At 37.9% G+C, this 22,902-nt stretch overlaps 1 protein-coding gene across 2 annotated transcripts in view; it reads left to right on the top strand.

The window, feature by feature from the left end:
- LOC150103869 (ATP-binding cassette sub-family A member 2-like) overlaps window positions 1-22,902 on the top strand; it is a 975,482-nt gene that overhangs the window by 156,666 nt on the left and 795,914 nt on the right. For both annotated transcript variants that reach the window (XM_090397162.1, XM_090397161.1), the window contains exon 10: window positions 8,770-8,891. In XM_090397162.1, the coding sequence (XP_090253288.1) occupies window positions 8,770-8,891 (122 nt within the window). The remainder of the gene's footprint in view (window positions 1-8,769; window positions 8,892-22,902) is intronic.

The following is a 22,902-nucleotide window of genomic DNA, read 5'->3' as shown; positions in this document are numbered from 1 at the left end:
ATTGTTTGTGAATGTACCTGCCTGTATGGGTGGGTTTTCTATAAACTGAGAAAACCAAGATTCCATCAGACTGGTGTGTGACTAGTGTGTCTAGAAAAGGGGACTCTTGTTTTCCTCTTTTTCCAGGGTGAACTTGATTCTGGGGTGTTGGTTGTTTAAGCATGTTAAGAAGGAGAGGAGTGTATCAGAGCCATGTGGCCAAATAGCGAACACATCATCAGCGTAGCGAAGCCATATGGTTGGTTTTTGTGGGGTAGAGACTAAGGCTTTTTCTTCAAAGGTCTCTATAAAGAAATTGGCCAAGGGTGGGGAGAGTGGTGAACCCATAGCTGTCCCCTCTATTTGTTTGTAGAATTTTCCCTGCCATACGAAATAGTCTGAGTTCATTGTGAACGGAAATAGCGCTGAGATATCGGGAAAAAATTTAGCTTGGATTAGCTCTAAAGTTTCCTTGAGTGGGACATTTGTGAATAAGGAGGAGAAATCAAAGCTGACCATTATGTCAGTATGTTGGAGTGTAAGGTTTTCTATGCTGGCTTTGAAGTGGGCTGAGTTTTTTATGTGTGATGGTGTGTTGGCCTTTTTTTGTAAGTTCCTTTTGAAGATGGCAATGTGACGTTGTCGAAATATCGGAAATATTTATTAAAGTGTAATTTAATTTATACTCTTTTCTTCCTATTCCTGTTTCCCAGTGACAGCTGTTCTAAAGAATGAAGTTCAGTGATAAAAAAAAAATTAAAATATTTACTGCAAACATATAATTATATACAACAGATAATACATACAAAGAATAATTGAATGGCCATTTTAAGAATTACATAAATGAGCTCAGTAATATTCTCTCATACAATGACTTTCACAGTTAATTCAATATTGAGAGCGAGAACACAAAATATTTTACAAGAACGAACTGAATATATTATTTAACTAGGAGTTCTGTAGTCATATTTGACCATATGGAAATTTCTTTCATAGTATCTGTTTCATCACTGTTCAAAATATCTTCTTTTATTTATTTTTTTTTTTTTTCTCATTCAGTCTTTCTCTTAAATTCCTTAAATACTACTGTAACTCTCCCTCTCTCTTAGTTTTCCTTTCTTGCTTGACTACTCTTTTCTTTTTTGCATTCCTGTTTACTGACAGCTGTTCTAAAAAACAACAGCTAACATGCATATCCATTACTAAGATTCAAAGCGAAACTTTAAGTGACAAAATGACTTCCACTGTTACAGTGCTTGCACTGTAAAAATGGCAGTCATTTTGTCACTATTGCACGTTGTACAGTAATAGTGACATACAAATACTACTGTAACTCTCTCTCAGCTTTCCTTTTTCACTTGATTATTCTTTTCTTCCTCGCATTCCTGTTTTCAAGTGAACAGCTGTTCTAAAAACAACAGCTGACATGGATATCCATTACTAAGATTCAAAGCGAAACTCAAGTGGCAAAATGACTACCATTGTTAGTGCTTGCACATTGCACAGCAGTAGTGACATAAAAATACTACTGTAACACAAACTTATAAATAATATACCTACAACATTGCTGTGTTATTCCCTAAGGATTACAGTATATGGTAAGCAAGTTTACTACTTAATTACATTTAAGTCTCTCTTAATATCACTACCGCTTAATCACATGGTGATTCTGATAATACTAAGCATATAATTGCAATACTAAATGCAAAAGAAATCACATATGTACTGTATATATGTGATTTCTTTTTTTAGATTACTTTATCATATAAATAAATGTATTTCCTCATTAAATAATATTTTCACTAAACACTATAGAAACTGTAAAAAACCAACATATTAAGCAAAACATTTATGTGAGATTTTTACAGGTCCATCATTATAAATGAGTCAATGCATGGATTTTGCATGAAGAATGATGTGGAATTTTTGAATGTATGTAGTGAGTTTGATGGATGAAAGGTCCCAGATGTATCGATTGCATTTGAATTAATTCATAATTAGGTGTCTTGAGAAAGTATTCTAATGACAGTTTCAAAGTAGCTGTTGGGGAAATTGAAGTTTCCAGGAGTGTGCACTGTGAGAAGTCATTGAATAAAGGAATACTGCACTGTATTACTGTAATGCCACAAGTAGTTAGAATAATATGGAGGAAGAGGGAGTTTTAGTTCAGCTTGCCTAAAAGTTATAGGCAGTAGTGAGACTTGGTAGAGCCTCTCTCTTCCACAGGAAGCTAAGGATGAACATTATTAAATGTCATCAGTGGGAGGCAGACCAGAAGAGATACTAAGGTTCAAATTATGCAGAAGTTGTATAGTTCTCATATACAAGTAGCGACAAGGCATATCACCTTATTATTAAAATTCTCTGGATCAGAGATAGTTGTTGAAAAGTTTTTCACTTGGTTATAAGTTAAATTAAACTTGACAAGAAATTATATTCTTGTTTAAACCGTGATCCGAATGTAAGCAAACAAAGTTTGCATGTGAAACATCTTCATGACTAGGCTACTTGTATATGGAGGCTAATCACTTCACGTCAATTGTCTTAGTATCCCATAATGTAAAGCACCCATCCTTTCAGTAATGGTTAAGGTTGACCTCTCATGCCGATTTTTTTCAATAGCATGGAGATGTCCATCTAATAATAATATATTTGGACGGTAGTGATTTTGAAAAGGAAGCTACGTCTATGGTATTCATCACTAAACACAAACATAAGTCTGTTGTGGGTGCTATGACAGTGAATGAGTTCAAGGCAAGGTATGATAGGAGGCCCTAAACATCATGTGGACATGATATTTAGGGCCTCCCTCGATGAGTCTAAGGACTCCCTGGAGTTGCCCGTTATAATAATAAATAAACTTCCAGAATTTGGGATAATTTCAAGTAAAGTAAAATGGGTTTTCAGTGGGGGAAATTGAAAATGAGATTCATGGTTCCTTGTAAGGAAGAAGTAAAGAAGTGTTGTTTTGAGTCATTAGATAGAATATGATATGAAGAAAAAGTTAGTCCTTGTTGGAAATCTAAATAGCAGAGCAGGAAATGATTACCACACATACAAAAATCTTTTAGCAAAATTTGGGAAAAAAAAGCAATGCTAATAGTAATATTAAATACTTGCTGGATTTCTGTTAAAGGGGAGGAGAGGGCTGGACTAGACATTATTAATATGATGTTCTGACATAAAGATATGAATAAATTCACATGGAGGGAAGATACAAGAAATAAGTGTCTATGCACATATTTCTAAAATTTCCTATTTCATGAGATTTGAAATATGAAGTGATTTTCATTTACTGTTGAGTATTATAAAGGTGAATGTAGTATTGAAAAGTAAAATATGTATGGAAGTTTTAAAAACAATCCAAGTTGAGCATTGTTCAGAAGTTAACTGTAGACTCAAATATACAAATGTTATTAGAGACACAAAAATGAAAGAGTTTGAAAACATCAGCCAAACAATGGAGACTTGTAAAATCTGAAGAAAATCTGTAGACTGATTCAGGAAGGTATATGTTGAAATTTGGAAGGTTAGAAAAATCAGAATTTCATGATGGACTGTCCTTGAAAAGAGGTTAAAAGGGCTCTCCTGGAAGAGAAGATATATATTGCAAGAAAGTTACCAGATTGACTTGGGTAAATTATTATTTTAAGGTGGCGCTGTGACGTGTGGCTGGTGGTTGATTTAGCTGTATAAAGTTGTTTATGTGTTTTAGTGAAATATTTTTGTTGAGAAGTTACTTTTAAAATTATGATGTTTAGGTTGAGCACATTGCATATAGGTTTGTGTAAATTGTCTATTGGTTTTTAGTGAGTATACTTTATGAAACTGTAGTGGTAGAGAATGTGCGAGCAACTAAGCCTAATTTGAGTAGAAGCTTATTATAGTACTTTAGGTGTGTGTACGTTGTATGTAACTGCTTAAGGATTTCTGTCGTTAGTACTATGCTGCTCAATTTAGTTAAGGAATCCTAATATAAGGGGAGGGTTAGCTAGGGGCCAACCACCCCCTCCTGTAAAAACCCTATTGGTTACGAAACAAGCACCACAGAAGCCTTGGAATTCGGATGCCTTTGCGACGATGATTATTAATCGTTTTAGGACCTGGAATATACATAGTTTGGTGAAAGAAGGAGCTCTATTTAATGTGATGAATGTCTTACGACAGTATACGACAAGCTAGTAGTGGGAGATTTTAACGCAAAGCTGGGGGGAGAGAGCGTGTGTGGTGCCCTTTCGTGGTTAGTGAGAGCCTACATGAGGAGTGCAATGATAACAGGATCTGACTTACGAGTTTTGCCACTGCTACGGGATGCTTTGTAAAGAGCACTATGTTTATGCATAAAGACATCCACAAGCAGACCTGGAGATCGCCAGACAATAGCGCAGCTAACCAAATAGACCATGTACTAGTGTATCGACGTCACCACAGCTCCATCTCAGTTGTTAGAAGTTTCAGAGGAGCAGATGGAGATAGCGACCACTATCTGGTAGCCTACGATTTTAGGAATAGAATTGCTGTTCAGAAGCCCACGTGTCCTACCATACGATCGACATGGGACCTGGACAAGTTGAAAACAGCGGAAGGCAAGCAGGCTTTCCAGTTAGAGTTGCAGAATCGTTTTGGGATGTGGGACACCATCAAAAATACCGTCATGTTAGCTGCCTTGAGAACTGTGGGAAAGAGAAAGAGAGGAGAAAAGCGTGGTTTAATAGAGAGTGTGAAGAAGAAGCTGTAGTAAAATGAAGGGAAGCACTATTGAACTACCTAGGGGATAACAAGAAGAAAGCTGCATATGAGAGGGTGAGAAGAGTGGTGAATACATGTATACGCAGGGAAAAGCGGAAGTATCTTAATGAGAAAGTGGCTAGTATAGAGAGAAATAGGGTGATGAATAATGGACGGGAGATGTACCCGACGATCAAAGCCATGCGAGGTGCCCAGATACAAGAGGCAACCATAAGAGATGAGAGTGGAAATCTATTAACAAACTCAAAAGATGCTCTCGCTTGGTGGCGTAGATATTTTGCAAACTTGCTGAATGTCAATGCTGGAACGTCAATATCGGAGGATTATACTCCTTATCAAACTGCTGAACCATTTATCGAAGAGCCGACATTTAGTGAGATTACTCGTGCTATACGCATGCTGAAAAATAATAAGTTTCCAGGAGTGGACTGCATAACGGCAGAGCTCCTGAAGAATGGTAGGGGCGTCCTGGTGGAGCAGATGAACCAGCTCATCTTGATGATCTGGTGAGAAGAACGGCTGCCGGATGAGTGAAAGGAGTTGCTGATCACTCCAGTATATAAGAAAGGAGATAAGGCTCAATGCGGCAACTATAGGGGCATCTCACTGCTGTCGACTGGCTACAAGGTGCTGTCTAACATCATGCTAATGTGCCTCACACCATATGCAGAAGAGTGCCTCGGTGACTACCAGACGGGCTTCAGGAGGAACCGTTCTACAATAAACCAACTCTTCACGCTGCAGCAAGTTTTTGAAAAGTGCTGGGAATATAACCAGGAGGTTCATAGTATTTTCATAGACTTTTCTGAAGCCTATGACTCAATAATACGCCCAAAAATATGGCAGGTGTTAGAAGAGCTGGGAATTCCTTGAAAACTCCAAAAAATGGTTCAGGTCTGCGTAGCTGGTTCGAGAGCAAGAGTGACCTGTCAGCCCTGTTTCATGTGCAGACTGGTGTGAAACAGGGTGATGGGCTTTCTCCGATTCTCTTCAATCTAGTGTTGGAAAAAGTAATTAGAAACACACAGCAAGTGGCAGGTAGAGTCGACATGGGGTGCAAGTTAGGATTCTTGGCTACTCAGACGACCAGAACGTCATGGCGCATCAACGCGACAACGCAGTGGCATTGGTTACTGCTATTGAGGAAGCTGGCCTGAAGATAAATGCCGAGTAGACAAAATACCTTTCTATGAGTTGCCATGCTGCTCAAGATCCAGAGGGAGCTGCACAGTTTGAGATGGTGAAGGTATTTAGGTACTTGGGTTCTTTCGTGACTGAAGACAACAAAGTTGAGGCTGATGTCCAGAGTCGGGTAAATGCTGCGAATGTGGCCTATTATCAGGTGCGTCCCCTGTTCGCCTTATGCTTGCTGTCTTGAACTACAAAGGTGGGACTATGCAAGACTTTGATCAGGCCTGTTCTCCTCTATGGTGCTGAAGCGTGGACTCTCATGGCGAGACAAGCCGTCTTGTTCTCAAATACCTGAGAGTATTTGAGAACAAGATGCTATGACGCATCTATAGAGGGGTCATGGCAGACGGAGTCTGGAGGAGGCGGTCCGATGCTGCCATACACGCTTTATACAACTTGGCAGACGTCTTGATGGAGCTTCGAGCCTGGCATCTTGTGGCTGGGGAACCTGTACTGTATGGGCCCCGAAAGGACTGTGAAACAAATGTGGGTGGCCCGACCCCAATCAGGGAGGCCGCCTGGGAGACTGAAAAGGAGATGGGCAGATCAGGAGAAGGAAGACCTGCAGGCTGTCGGGCTAGAGACCAGAATGTGGCGGACAGTCGCAGAGGACCGTGCCCAGTGGCGTCATGTGGTGCTTGAGGGCAAAAGTCCCCCCGAGCTGATAGCGCCTGGCTAATGTAATGTAATGTAAATTATTATTTTGTTATATTGTTTTTCTTTAAGGTTTTTAAATCAGAATAATAAAAAAAAAACATTGGTAAAGCCCAGATAGATAACTTTACCAACTTTATCTATGTTAGTAAGCAGTCCTGAAGGATTTCCATTATGATTCCTAACTAGGATCATCAATTTTGTTTTACTGATATTAATCTTGAGTCCATATGTCATATTATGCCATTTTAATCTTCCACGAATTCATTCATGTCCTTTTCATTTTCTGTTATTAGTACTATGCCATCAGCGTATCTTAAGTTCTTGATTCTTTAGCTGCCTATAATATGCTTCTATTTGATTCATCTAGAAATCTCTTTATCATTTTCTCACCATTCAGATTCAAGAGTCCAGGAAATAGTATAAAACCTTACCATACCATACTCCTTTCTGTAAACAGGACCAATCTCATAATGTATTATCAATTCTTACTGCAGTTTGGTTATTGTTGTAAAGTGAGCTTATTAACTTGATGAAATCTTGGGGATGTTAGACATTATTTCCCACACTAATTTATGCAGTTGATGGATTTGGTGTACTCAATAAAGCATAAGTAAGCAAGGCTATTAAATTCTCTTGATTTCTCAATAAGGTGTCTGAGATTTGAGATCTGATACCAGAGACCACAGCCGTATGCTACTGGACACATCCCTAAAGTTGCAAGCCATCTTCATCCATTGACATCATCTTACTGTAATCATTCTTTCTTTCCCAGAAATAATATCCGTTCTTTCTTCTACTTGCTACATATTAGAAGAACTAGGAGTTAAAGGAATGCTGTTATGCTTGGAAAATGGTCAATGGGTTTTTGATGGAAGCATTATCAACTCTTTATACCTAGGACTGAAGTGATTAATCAGGGTGGAATTAAAATGGGTGAGTAGCATCATTAGCAGGAACTGAAGAAAAATAATGTCATGAAGAGGATATAAAGAGAAATGAGATCAGCATGCTCATCTATAAAGCACTGGCAAGAAGAGTGATTTCGATTTTATTAGTATTTTACCACTGCCAACAGATGTCTGATCTTCTGACTTACACTATCCATCTTTGGAATCATGCTAAAAAGTTTGGAGAAACTCATGCCTTATCTTGACATTTCTTAGGCATTTGAGCAGGTGTGGAACAGATGATTTCATCTCCTTGTGTTTCCCCATCAGTTCGGATGCCTCAGGGCTTTGCACTTTCACTCACCCCCTTTCTTCTATATAAATGATCTGCTCTCACTGCCTTCAGATTCTATCCCTAGCTTCGCTGATGACAGTACACTCCATTTCTGGTTTTCATTTGAAAAACCTTGTAGCACCCAATTATTAAAAGCCTCAAGATCTGCTATAATCACTGCCTAACTCTGATCTCCTGACTATACTTCAGTGGAATGAGGATAAACTTGTAAACTTCAATGCTACCAAAACTCAGTCCTGTCTAATTTCTTGCAAGAAAGATATCACATCACTTTTCCTAAATTTTGATAATACCCTAGATAAGCAAGCATGACTGGAACAGTCAGTGGCATAAACACATCTCAGCCATAGCTTCTGCAGCTGAAGCTGTGGCCGAGAAGTAATGCCCCTTCTCACCTGTGCAACTGTTATTACTGTATAAATCTCGCCTCCACCCAACCATGGAATACTGCTCACACATTTGGAATGATGCACCAAAATCTTCTGTTTGCTTGATGCTATTCAGAAGAGGGCACTCTGGCTAATTAATGATCTCTCTCTCTCATAGACATTATTACTGCTTTGCTGAACTAACCACTATCCTCTTTCCACTTTCTTCAAAAACTATAAAAACGAGCATTTTTTCATAGCTAGCCATTTACAGTTGATCTACAGACTTATCAAGCTAACTTCTCGTCTTCCTTGTTAATTCTTCTACCTCTTTTTTTTTTTTTTTTTTGAGTAGTTTCGCCTACTCTGTCTTTCCCAAAACATACAACCTTCAGCTGTTCAAAACATACATCTACAGATGCCTTTTTTTTCATTGATACTTATATGGCTTATACATTATCAGAAAGAAAGACCAGTAACATTTTGACTTTTAGCTTGTCAGCTGTTATATAAACTTTAATCAATGCTTTCTTGATATGTGTGTGTGTGTATATATATGTATAATTTTTTGTTTTGTTTTTAGATAAATTAGGAATGTCCAAATATCAACAAGAACAGTTAGGAATCCTGGTTCATGTATTGTATAGTAATCCTAAAGTGCTTTATTCACCCAATAATACAGCAGCAGATGAAATTATAAGGAAGGTAATCTTACTGATTGCTTCTAATTATGTTTCAGTATAATTAATGCATTTTGGGAGTAAGTCATTTTTTTTTTTTTTTTGATTCACACTTTGAACTTTTAATAAACTGCATATTTTGGGTTTCTACATGTTTTGAATATTTAATTTAGTATTGTTCATCAGATTATTTCATACTTCGATTTTCATGAGGTGTTTATATCTCTAGTAACATTGTTTGCAATCTAATGCATCTCTTCCTCTGATGTAAATTGAAGTATAACGCTAGAAGTAAAACCCTGTTTTTCAGTTTTACAGATTTAGCACTACATTTTTATTCGACTCGACTATTTTTTACTCAGATTAATGTTGAATGGCAACATGAAACTGAAAATACAGATATGTTAGATGTTTTGAGTAATTACTTTGAAAGACTGCTAAATGAAACAAGCAGTGTCAGCACGGTGGCAGAAAACTCCCAACAACTGACAATTTTGAGTAGAAAATGGGTACACATTGAAATTTTTGAATCGTGCACAAAGGGATTGCATGGTAGCACTCAACAGGGTAAATGGCTGTGCTAAGCGATTTGAGTTTGAGCTAAACACGTTTCGTCAAGGAATAAAGTTGCAAACTTGGATGTATTGTAATGTCTCAAAGACATCATCTAGATGATTTCACAAGAATTATTGGTAAGCTTGAAGAAGGCGACAGAATTACTCATATTGTCAGAACAACTGGAATCTCATTGGATCCAGGTTCTGTGCAGCTTTTCAAACCAATGGAATGTGTTCCAGACATTTGCTAAGAAGTAACCCTCACTCTACCATGGAGCACAAAGACAGGTTTTTGATTATAACAGCAAAATGTAATTGATGCACCACAACAGGTCAACTTGCAAGTCAGTTCCATTCAAGCATAGCCATGTGGATATCTTGGCACATTGTGGCCAGACATCTGCTACAAGTAAGCCTACATGCTCAAAGGCCTGTCGTCAGCATTCCTTTATCCACAGCTCATTGTAGATCATGTTTTCAGTGGTGTTGTATTCATAAAAATTGGACAAGACACCAATGGGCTAATGTATTCTTTACAGATTAATCATTTTAGTGTTTCCTCCAATTCTAGATGACTTGATCTGGCATGAAAGTGGCACTGCTTACCATTGGGAGAATGTTCTTGAAATGGATAGATATGGTGCTTCTGGGATCATGGTGTGGGGAGGCATTATTCTTAATGGGCACACTGAGCTACAAGTGCTGGAAAAAGGGACTATGACTGGTGAACATGATGTTTTTCAACATCATGTTCAATTGTTCTGTGGTGCTGTAGGCAAAGAATTCATTTTTGTGGATGACAATACCACACCACATTGTATATGAGCAGTGGAGATACTTCTGGAGACCGAGGATATGAACTGAATCAAGTAGCTCCTCTCCAGATTTCCACCCCATAGAACATGTTTGGGATGCAATAGGGATATGCATTACTGCTCGAAATTCCCCTTCAGAAAACAAACAAGGCCATATCCTTGCTCTAAAGGAGGAGCAGGCCAGTTTCCCCTCAAGAACTCCTGAATCACTTGGTGCTAACATGGCACAACATTCTGAGAGCCACATTGCAGTTTGGGGTGGACATATTCCATACTGAAATGTTTCTCTGCATAGTTTTCTGTAAACACTGTACATTAATTCCTTAACTGCGTCCTTAGGAGATTTATAACTTTTGTCAAAAAGTATTGGAATTTAATTTGTATGAAATTTATAGCACATTTTTTGTGTAATATATTTATTAGCATGCTAGCAATAAATTTATGTCCACATTTGGCTATAGTCATGAAAATTTTTTTATATCAGGAAAAAATGTAGTTCGTCCTTATCTTATGGACATCAGTGTAGAAAAAGTCATCAAAATCCTGAAACATGGAAAGTCACTTTACGTAGATAAAATTTGACCAGGAATGCTCAAATATGGAGGTATAAAAGTTTTGCAGTTGCTACATTTTATAGTATCCATCTGTAAAAAGGGAAATAAAGCTGAATGTGAGAATTACAGAGGCATTTTCTTACTGAGTGTTCCTGGTAAGATTTATTTATTCAGGTATACTTGAAAAATGGCCAAGAACAATTGTGGATGGGAAGCTTGGAAGAACAAGCTGGATTCTGGTCAAATAGAGGTTGTCAGGATCAGATTTTCACTTTAAGACAGATAGTTGAGAAATCTTGGGAATATAATAACGATTTGTATAAGTTTTGTTGATTTGGAAAAGGCATATGACAAGGTGACAATATGACAAGAGGAAAGCTCTTCAAAATATTACAGTTATGTGGTGCAAATGGGATGTTACATCAAGTGATATGTAATCTCTATTTAAGCTGTAAGCCAGCAGTTAGAATTGAAGAAGGTATAGGAAGATGGTTTGATGTTAAATTAGGTGTGTGACAAGGGTGTTCATTATCTCCACTGTTATTCATTATCTGTATTGATCACATTATGGAGGAAAGTGGCATTAAATCTGATATCAAAATTAGCAACATTAATCTTAGCTCTTTACTTTATGCAGATGATATTAATATTATTATTATTATCATTATCCCAAGACCCCATGGAGTCAAAGAGGAGGTGCTTTTATTATTCACACAGCTCATGATACTTGCCTTAAACACACTCAAATTCTCTGCAAATACTAAAACTCTCAGGCAAGGCATTTCAATCATTCACAATTCTGCATCCAAAGAACCTGCTTCTCGCTCCCTTGCTCACACTCTCCTTATACAGCTTCCAGGGAAGGAAGAGTTCTCCACTACTTTCATGAGTTTTATCTGCTATTTTTTCAAACACTTATTGTGTAGCACTGTAGCCCATTAAAATGAATGAAAAAAAGAAAGTGTCATCAATATTCAAATGAATATTTAAAATATGGAATTATTTCATGTATAAATAATGAGCAGTTACCAATGTGTTTAATATGTGAAGAAACATTTTCAAACAAAGGAATGAAGCCTTCAAGAATGATTGAGCATTTAAGAACAAAGCATCCAAATAAAGCAAAAAAGGATGTGGAGTACTTTTGCAAATTAAAGACTAAATTTAAAAATCATCCTGGACTGGGTTGCTTAGTTGCTTAAAAAGTTGCTTAAAAAGTCAATACAAAGTAACCAAAAAGAGCAGTGTCTTATAAATTTTCCAAATTAATTGCCAAATGTGGAAAGCCACATACTATTGATGAAACTCATATTACCAGCTATAAATGAAATTTCAGATACAATGATTGACCCAGGTAAAAGTCATATGACATTGTCAATTCCTCTCAGCAATAGTTCAGTATCAACAAGAATTGATGAAATCACAAAGGACATTAAAAAAAAAATTTGTGATGATTTAAAAACCATAGAATTTTCTTTGCAACTCGATGAGACAACTTTACAACTTGAAAACGAAGCTTTGATAATGGTCTATGTGCATTATATAAATACTAATGAATAAATTATTGAAGAGTTTCTATTTGCTGAACAACTGAAAATTGACACAAGAGGTTCTACAATTTGTAAGGTTGGTAAAGACTTTTTTAATGATAAAAACATTCCTCTCACAAATATTATAGTGTGCACAACTAATGGAGCACTAGCTATAATTGGTTGTCACTGTGGATTTATAGCACATTTAAAATAAGCAGTTCCAAATATCTTTACAGTTCACTGCATTCTTTATAGACAGTACTTAGTTGCAAAACATCTTAGTGGTAGACTACATTAGACTTTGGATGATGTTATTAAAGCAGTGAATAAAATAAAAGCCCAGTTATTGAATACCCATATTTTTCGGGAATCTTGCCATGAAAATCAAGAAGAATTTGAGCATCTTTTGCTTCAACTGAAGTTAGATGGCTCTCAAGTGTAAAATGCCTGCGACGCTTTAATGATCTCTATGATACTGTTATTAAATTTCTTAATTCACTTGATGAGAAAGTGTGATGTTCTAAAAAAGGAAAAGGTTGACGTCGCATATCTTTCTGATATTTTCACCAAATTAAATAGGTTAACATCAAATTGCAGGCAGGGTAGACCTCAAAAAAAGGATATTGGATGGATAATGAGACCGGAACAGACCAATATGGTCTATATCCGTATTTAGTGTTATGATGATGACATCAAATTGCAGGGAAGCAACATGAATCTTATTAAAGCAAAGGGAATTATAAATGCTTTTATCAGCAAATTACTATTCTACAAGCAGAGCATTGCAAGACGAGATTTTCTGCAGTTCCCAAGTCTACAAATAATAGATGATAATTTAATATTAGATACAGATTTGGATTATTATTGTTCCCATCTTCTGACACTGAAAGAAGACTTTATGATCAGGTTCAAAGATTTAATGAGCTTAAAATACTCGATTTGGTTATGAATCCATTTCTTTCTGATGCCACTTCTGTTCATCCAAATTTGTGAAAAATTTATTGACTTAAAAAATTATTTTGAAGCTCAAGTATAATTTCAACAGCGTGGATATTAAAGATTCTGGCCAAACATGCAATGCAAGTATCCTCACCTTTGGGAACAAAATAAAGGAAATAAATAAAGCAGTGAAATAGATTGCGAATAAGTGAAAGAGGAGACTTGAGATTTCGTTTGTCAAACATTGAACCTGATGTTGAAAAATTAGCAGGATCTCATCAGGCTGAGGGTAACCATTAATGATTGGCTTATTAAATACAGTAAGTTTACATCTTTTTTTTGAGTAAAAATTTATATCATTTATATCAAAGTCATTCATTTTTAATTAACTATCAGTTCAAATATATTGATGGTAATTTAGGTTTGCCTAATAATATATTATAATTATCTTCTTGAGTCATTAACCTAGTGTAAAATTGAGCAGGGGGCATGCCAGGCAAAAAAGAAGGTTAAGAACCACTGTACTAGACTCTGTAAATTGTATCTTCTTAACCTTTCCTCATATTCTACATTCCAGAGATCAAAAACTAGTCAGTCACCTCTGGACCCTTTCCAATATCTCTTCCTTCTTTTGAAAACCAGGTGACCAAATCTTTGCACAGTAGTTCATGTGTGGCCTAATTGAAGCTGTATATAATGGAACTATGATCTACAACATATTATAGTATTACAGTATTAAAATAAAAAGTTGGCATCCCTTATCCACTCTACCAAAGACCAACCATAGACCTACCAGGTGTATACCAGGTCCCTTGCAGCTGTAAATTGTCCTACTTTGACCAAACAGGCAGGACAACGAATATCAGAACACAAAGACTACATCCGGTTTCACCATTACAGCCACTCTGGGCTGGCAGACCATGCCTTAGATTCCCGCCATAGAATTTGTTGGAAGAAAACTAAAATAATACACTGCAGCAAGTTCAAGTACGAAAGATTATTCATGGAATCATCAGCAGCTCTAAAAAACGTTCCAAACCTCAACAAATTTGGGTGCATGAAACTACCCCAAATTTGGGAAGCCTACATTATGAGAACTTCAGTCCAACGGCTAAGACAACCCAATTAGCTCACTAGGGGGCACCATTAGGACTTTAGTAACAGTATTAGTTTCTTGCCTTCTTCCTCATTTGCTTTTGTTAGTGCCTGCATGCACATACCATATTTGTATGTTCTTGAAGATGGCAACGTGACATTGCCTAAATATTGAAGGTATTCATTAAAGTTTGCTTTAATATCCATTATATGCGCTGTTAATTTCTTAAGCTAATTACCAGTTAATAAGTAAGTTGATTACTAAAACATGACCCCTCCCCCTTTCCCTTTAGTAAATCTATGCTATCCATCAAAGACAGTACCATTGTTGTCAACCCTATTCTGGATCTTAGCACCAACTAGGCCTATAATTTGATGCTTGAGTTTTATCACCTCCCTTATGAAGCGGCATAACCTTGTCCTCCCTTCACTCCTTTGGAACTCGACCCAGTGTAAGACTCACATTAAAAAATATGTCAAGGCAGATGTCAACTCCCTGGCACATTCCTTTGGAATGCATAGCAGTATATTATCAAGTCTCACAGCCTTATTAACATCAAATTTGCTCAATTCCCCATACATCTCTTGCTCACTTATAGTCAGTCTTTCCCGCTCATCAACTGCTCTCAATCTCTCCATGATATAACATTCACAAGAATGAAAGAACTTTATGAACTGCTCATTAAGCATCTCCACTATATCTTCCACAGCAGTTGTTCTTATACTATTCTCTCCAATCAGTCATCCTTCCACTTTCATAATCAATTTTTTTTTTCCTCGCTACATATCGAAAAAACTCCCTAGGATTCTTTTTGGCTTCATTAGCTAACTGCTGCTCATACTTTACTTCTAATTCTGAATCAATCCACTATGAATCTGCAAGATTTCCTGACTAAATTGAATAGCTGTTGTAATATATTTGGTATGAAAATTTGCAATAAAAAGACAAAGACAATGAAAATATGCAGACACACTGAAAACCTCGACTGTATCCTGAATGATGAATCTATAGAAGAAGTAAAACATTTCAGCTAATTAGGCACAATTTTTAGTGAAGATGACAAATTAACTATGGAAATAGACAACAGAATGAGTAAAGCTCATTCTGATGTCTATTTGAATTTGGTTGAATAAATTTATATGGAATAAGAAAGAAATTAGTCAAAACACTAAACTAGCTATATACAAGACAGTTTTATCAAATCAATTTTAACTTAGAGCATGGGTTAGAAATAAAACACTTGATCAAAGACTGCAGAACTCTGATATGAGAATTTCGGGAAAGATTAGTGGAATGAACAGATGGCATCAATGGCAGTATCACATTAAAAATGAGAATATTAGGAAAGAACTTGTTATTGTTAACATTCAGGAATGTGTTAGTAGAGTAATCTCAGGTGGTGTGGTCACTTAAATAGAAGGTGAAAGGAAAGGGCCCGGTTGGCCGAGTGGTTAGCATATCTGCTTTTCAGCCAAAAGGCTGCGGGTTCGAATCCCACCGTGGGCATGGATGTTGTGATTGTCTGTGAAAGTATTAGTGGTGGTAGTCGGCAGTAGATGGCGTTGGTGTTAGATGATGAAGGTTGGTGGAGTAGTGAGATGAAGAGTTGTAGAGTAGATACCCTTCCTCGATGAGTCTTTGGACTCCCTGGAGGTGTGATGTAATAATAATAACAATAATAAAACAAATGTTCTATAGTAGGTTGTCAGAAAAGATCCAGAGGAAGATGTAGCTGGATTGATTTAGTAAAAAGTGTTTTAAAAGACAGAATTGTTGGATAATGTTGGAGTCTTGACAGATAACAGATTAATTTGGAGGGAAATAGTTGGTCGGATATTAGTAATGGTTTAATGTTTTTCATGTAGTTCTGTCATAACTCCGTAGCGCAATTGGAAGAACGATGGTACATTGTGCCCTTCGATTGGAAAAGGCCCGAGTTAGATTCCCGTCGTGACGGGAGGAATCTTTATATGGACTTTTTCAATTGAAGGTGAGTTAGCCACTCTCATACGGAGGCAGAAGGGTTTTTTCTCCTGGAAACTCTGGTTTTTCATCCCGCACACAGACAAATCGGCCCTTCAATTTTTAGACAAAAAATACTTGTGGTGGTTGTGGGCGGTAGATGGCGCTGATGTAGTTGATTGGTAGTAGCAGCTTGGTAGTGGTGCTATCCTCCCACGATGAGTCTTCGGACTCCTTGGAGGTCACAAATAGTAATAATAATTATCCTTTAACCCTCTCCCCGACAGTACCTATCAGGAATTTGATGTTGATGACAATGTTGAGTGGCCAGCAGTTTAGGAAGTGGCATACACCTCAGTACTCTGAATAGCTCTGTTGGATCCTTGAAGTACTTCATACCGATGATCACACATGGACTATTACATGTTATAGCTATCCCATATTGGATAGTGGCTGATGAGCTAAACTGAGTGTGGGGAAACATGGACAAATGTATAAACTGATCATGATGACATTTGTTGTTGTAAACTAAGGCATTCAGAATTGCTCTGCTGGTATTAGGGAGCCTAACACATCTGTCAAGGACATCCTCTCTGCCATTCAAACACGGTGTTGTTTCAAAAATTATATAGATATCCTCAGTTTTCTCAAGTACTATATACAGTAACAGACTATGAGCACAAGGTATAATGATGAGGGAATGCATGCTAAATGATTGCTAAATGATAGTTGTACAATACTGGGAGTGGGGCATAGCTTAGAATTAGGCAATTTCTGTTGAGAGGTTTTCATTGGTTTCTGTATTATTCATGACTCAATTCATGCTGTTGGAGTAAGCACATGAGGTCAACTCTGTTTAATGCCCAGTAGCATAACTACTATACTGCAGAACTCTGAAGTGCAGGGGGATTCACAGAACTTTATAGACTTAACCAAAATTTTGAAGATCTGAAGAAGATCCATGAGAGAGCCTTGTTGCAAGCTAGGCAGATTTTGACAGGATAGGATAAAAGAACACCGAAAAGGAGTTTCTCCTGGTAGTGTGCATCAGAATATTCTTTCATCTAAGAGTTCAGAGACTCATATCAGAACTTTATGTATTATGATTTTATGTGGTTCCCACTCACAAAAGGTTGTAAGCCTACAGTAGATTAGTACCGTGAGTAGTCTAAGGATTTTTTTTATTATATTTTTCTATTCATTTTTATAATTTTTTGTGTTTTTTTATTTATTTCTTACATAGTCCAGAAACTCTGCTCTAGAGATGAAACATATAAATTTTTCAAGCCACTTCTGGCCTCCACCAAGCAGAATGAAGGTCTCACAACAGGTGATGAAATTCGTCTCCCACCTAAAGACCATCACAAACATTCATACCCACAGTGTGATTTGAACCCATTACCTATTGGTTGGAGAGTGAATATGCTAATGACTCATCCATCCAGGCTGGCTGTGTACACTTATATGTAGTATATTGCAAGCCTAGTTGGTTGGCTGAATAGTTATCATATTTTCTCTCCATCTAAGAAGCTGTGGATTTGAATCCTGCTTGGATGTTTGTGATTGTCTTTAGGTGGGAGATGAATATCATTGTCTAGTGTGAAACTGCTGCTATGCTTATAGGTAACCTGAGGTGGCTTTCAAAAGTCCCATAAAATAAAATAATAAAATAAATCAATAAATAGAAAATTAATCTTCTTTCTTCTTCTTCTGCAGCTTCTCCCACTTAAGTGGGGTCACTGTTGATGATGAGTCTCCTCCATATCCTCCTGTCTTGGGCTGTCACCACATCCAAGTTCTTCATCCTCAAGTCCTCTTCTACCAGCTCTTTGGCTGCCCACGCTTCCTCCTTCCTTGCACATCCATCTGCATGACCCTTCTTCCCACATATTCATCCTCCCTGCTCATCACATGACCAAACCATCTCAACCTTGCCTCCTGTATCTTCGCTCCTAAGTTTGTAACTTTCACTGTTCCCTCACATAGTCATTTCTCAGACAATCCTTTCTGGTCACACCGCACATCCACCTAAGCATTCTCATCTCTGCTACTTCCATCCTGCCGATGTTATTTTTCCTCAGGGCCACAGTTTCTATAGCATACATCATATAGCTGGCCTCACTACTGTCCTATAGATTTTGCCTTTCAGATTGATCGGCACCCTCTTATCGCATAACACTCCAGCCATCTCCTTCCAGTTCCTCCAACCCACTTGTATTCTTCATCCCACTTCCTTCTCAGCTCCTCCATCTTCTTCTACTGTTGAACCTAAGTATCTAAAGTCACTGACCTTCCTGACGACATTTCCTTACAGCTCCAGATCTGTCTCCTGGCCGCCGCCCACTGTGCAACACATATACTCTGTCTTACTTCTGCTCAGTCTCATACCTCTCTCTTCCAGTACTTTTCTCCATCTTTTCAGTTTAGTTCCCGCTTCTTCTCTTGAATCTGCACACAGCAAGATGTCATCTGCATACAACATTGTCCAAGGCACATCTTCTCTCACCTCCATCACAATGTTAAACAGAAATGGACTTAATGCTGCTGACCCTTGATGCAAGCCAACTGTAAGTTGAAAACTTTCTGTCTGTCCCAGACTGGTCCGAACACTTCTATTCACATTTCTGTGAATAGAAGTGTTCGAACATCTCCCACACCAACCTGACATATTTCTCTGGAACCTTCTTCTCCCTCAGACACCTCCAGAGTTCTTGCCATGGATATCGTATGCTTTCTCCAGATCAACAAATGCCAGATGTAGCTCCCATTGTTTCTCTCGAAACTTTTCCATCATCTGCCGTAACCCAAAGATGGCATCTATTGTTGATCTACCAGGCATGAAGCCAAATTGTTCCTTTGCAATCTCCACCTCCTTCTTCACTCTTCCATCAAGAACCCTTTCTAGGATTTTTATTGTGTGGGACATCAACTTTATTCCTCTGTAATTTTTACAGTCTTGTGCATCCCCTTTACCCTTGTAGATGGGAACAAAAGTACTCTCCCTCCATACCTCGGGTATATTTTCCTGTTGGCAAACTTTCATGAACAGGTCCCACAGCAGGTCAATTCCATCCCCCCCCCCACAGTGCCTTCCATGCCTCCACTGGAATCCCGTCAGGACCCACCGATTTTCCATTCCTCATCCTCTTCATGGCCTCCGTCACTTCCACTCTACTAATGTTCTACACCATCCCCTCAGAAGGCTGTCCATCTTCTCCGTGAGTCCTTGCATTTTCCTGATTCAAAAGTCTCTCGAAGTATATTTTCCATCTGTTTCTTATGTCCACATCCCTCCATAATACTCTTCCTTCAGCGTCTTTGATCTGCCTCACATGTAAGATGTCTTTGCTGTTTTATTTCTACATTTCGCTAGTTGGTAAATTTTTCTCTGTCCTTCCTTTGTTTCTAATTGATCATACAGATCTTGATATGCCATGGCCTTCGCCTGTGCCACAACTCTCTTGGCTTCTTGCTTTCTCTCTCTGTACACCTCTCTGTCCTCTTCCACTCTTGACTCAACCCACTTCTGCTTTGCCTTCCTCTTAGCTGTCACTGCCAAGCACCTCAATTGCACAGCTCAGGATTACTTTTGAATTATGTTTCCACCAATCTTGTACACTTTCCAGTCCATCCGAAATCCTCTCTAACACCCTCTCCCTAAAACGATTCCTCACACTCTCTTCTTTTAAGCAAAACCACTTAATTGTCTTCATCCCATGGCTTCCAGAGGTTCTTATCTTCGATCTTATTTTAAAGTCTGCACACAGCAGTCAGTGTTGCTGTACCACTTGATCTGTTGGAATTACTTTACAATTTGTCACAACCTTAAGATGTTTTCTTCTAGTCAAAATGTAGTCAATTTGTGAACTGTTGTTACCACTCCTAAATGTTATCAAATGTTCTTCTCGCTTGTAGAAAAACGAGTTCACAATTGCCAGATCAAACGCTACTGCAAAGTCCACAACCCTCTCTTCTTCCTAGTGCATCATTCCCACTACGTGGCCACCATTCACCTTTTCACAGTCTCTATTCTGTCTCCCTGTGTGTCCGTTCAAGTCTCCTCCGACAATCACCATCTCGTTTTCTTCCAGTTCCCTAATTTCTTCATCTAACATGTTCCAGAACTCATCTTTCTCCTCTGCTGTACAGCCAACTTGCGGGGCATGTACACATAATACGACCACCCCGCTCTTCTCCAAGATCCAATTTCATTCACATGATCCTGTCGGTCCTTCTACCCACTTCCAGTACTGCGCCCTTCATTCTGCCATACACCACAATTCCTACACCATTTCTTCCCTCGTCATTCGCTCCAGAGTAGAACAATTTATATCCATCTCCCAGTTCCTTTGCCTTTCCCCCCTTCCACCTTGTCTCCTGTACATACAAAATGTCCAACTTCCTCTTCCTCATCATGTCTGCCACCTCTCTTCCCTTCCAGTTATGTGCTTCCAACATTCAGTGTTCCCACTCGCAACATCCTCTCCACCTGCTGGGCTCGCTTCTTTAACCGCGCCCGCCCTTGATGCGGTAGCCCTTGTCCACTTCTCACAGCTGTAGGGTGATGTAGCTGCACGTCACTTAAGGGGTACACCCTAGCCCTTATATCATTTTCTCTTTGACTCATATCATAGCTAGAGCTGGCAGTGAAGTTTTATGACCGGATGCCCTTCCTGACATCAATCCTTGCCATTTATCCGTGCTTGGGACCAACACCTATTGGGGCTAGTTTGCCTCCTTCGGTGGCTGCATAAAATGAAATGACTTAGCAAGATAGGAAAGATTCACCCCTAGCCCTCGAATACTCTAATGGCATCAGAGGGAAGGAGCAAGGAGAGGATAAAAAAGCAAAGAAAGAAGGGGAGGGACCAGTCTACAGAATAATATAGCAGATGTATATTACATGAAGTAAGACATGGTCCAGCATCTGGTACCTCGGGTTTGCCATGCCCATTCTCACTAAAGTGAGCCCTTGAGGTAATTTATAAATAGAAAATTAATTAAAATAGAAAAATATCTTTATTCCACCCATGGTGCCAATGTACTATAGATTTATTCAAAAACTTTCATAGGTGGAGCCACATAAAATATTTCTTAGCTTAAGTCTCCATGAAGGCTGCCATTAAATATCCATTTACAGTCCAGAAGTAGTCAAACAATGCTTATATTCAAATTCTATGGTGCATTGCTCACTGCAATTACATAGTAGACCATTGGAAGCTGTAGTATCATTTTCTAGATTTGTTGTCTGAGTGGTTAATGTACCCACCCTCGAACTAACAGGTTGCTGGGTTGAATCTTTTCATGGTATGAATGTTACTGCTTTCGGTGGGAGATAAATTTCATCACTTGGTATGAGATCACTGCCCTGCTTATTGGAGTCCTGAAAAACTTTCATGTGTAGTTTCTAGAAGTTTCTCAATTATGCAAAAGAGAAAAAAAAATACAAAACAAGAATAATAAATGAAATTCTTAGCATGCCCATGGTACTAATGTGCATACAGGTTTAATAAATTTATGTGTGTATCACAGTCGCATTAGTTAAAAAAAAAAAAAAAGGAACAGTTCATATTACTAAAAACACACGTACTAACCACAGTAATGACTATTTAATTCGTAAATATTTCATCCCAAGTATCTTGGGACATCATCAGTACAGTAGTTCAAGCAATACTAGGAATAACATACAGTTAGGGTGCATGATTTAAATGGAATCTCAATATGCGTGCAGTAACGTGTTATAGAAGTAAATTAAATATAACTGAAAAAAAAAAAAAAAAAATATATATATATATATATATATATATATATATATATTTGAAAACGCAACATGTTTCATCGAGATTGACTTCATCAGGCGTTAAGAACATAGAAAGATATTAAAAGACACTGAAAATAACATTGAGACACTCTAAAGCTAGACAATTATGAAGTTATAATATTTGACTGTGAATTACAGTTATTATGAACTTGAGCTATAGTCCGTGTTAAAGTTCTATTGTTGTACACTTGTGCGTGTGTGGAACCACGCGATCTACAGTATCTGATAGTAGAGCTGAAAGAGTCCGGCAAATTATAGCTGAGATTATTGTTCATATGAAGCGGGTCCAAGGTGATTTCTTTTGACTTCACAATGCGGCTTTCTACCTCATCATGGCAAATGTGTAGGTTTGAAGTTGATGTCCAATTTATCTCATGTTGGCGGCTTTCGTTGTTCGTGTTTATTGAAAACAGGACATGGCCCGACAGAGCAGTTGCTCTGGTTCTCTTTATATATATATATATATATATATATAAAGATTATTTTACACAATTTTGTATGACAATTTCCCATACTTTCTGAATAGTAAGAACATTGTTGCGGTTTAAATTTGGTCTGTGTGGTAGGGCTTCAGCACTTTCTTTATATAAACGTTCATATTTATATAAAGATCTGTGTAAAAGTTTCGACTTCTCCCAATGGATCCTATCGTTTGGATTTTCAACTCCGTGTTGGGATAGATCAGATTTTTGTGGTTTGAAAAGACGAATGTGGTCGTGATGTTCCGAGATTCGTTTCTGAACAGACCTACCTGTCTGAC

The sequence above is a fragment of the Typopeltis vanoorti genome, chromosome 8 (genome assembly GCF_054136105.1).
Source record: "Typopeltis vanoorti isolate ZY-2024b chromosome 8, IOZ_Tvanoo_1.0, whole genome shotgun sequence".
In the NCBI taxonomy this organism is placed as follows: Eukaryota; Metazoa; Arthropoda; class Arachnida; order Uropygi; family Thelyphonidae; genus Typopeltis; species Typopeltis vanoorti.
Note: the sequence above shows the minus strand (reverse complement) of the source record. Positions and strands in the feature narration are given on the sequence as shown.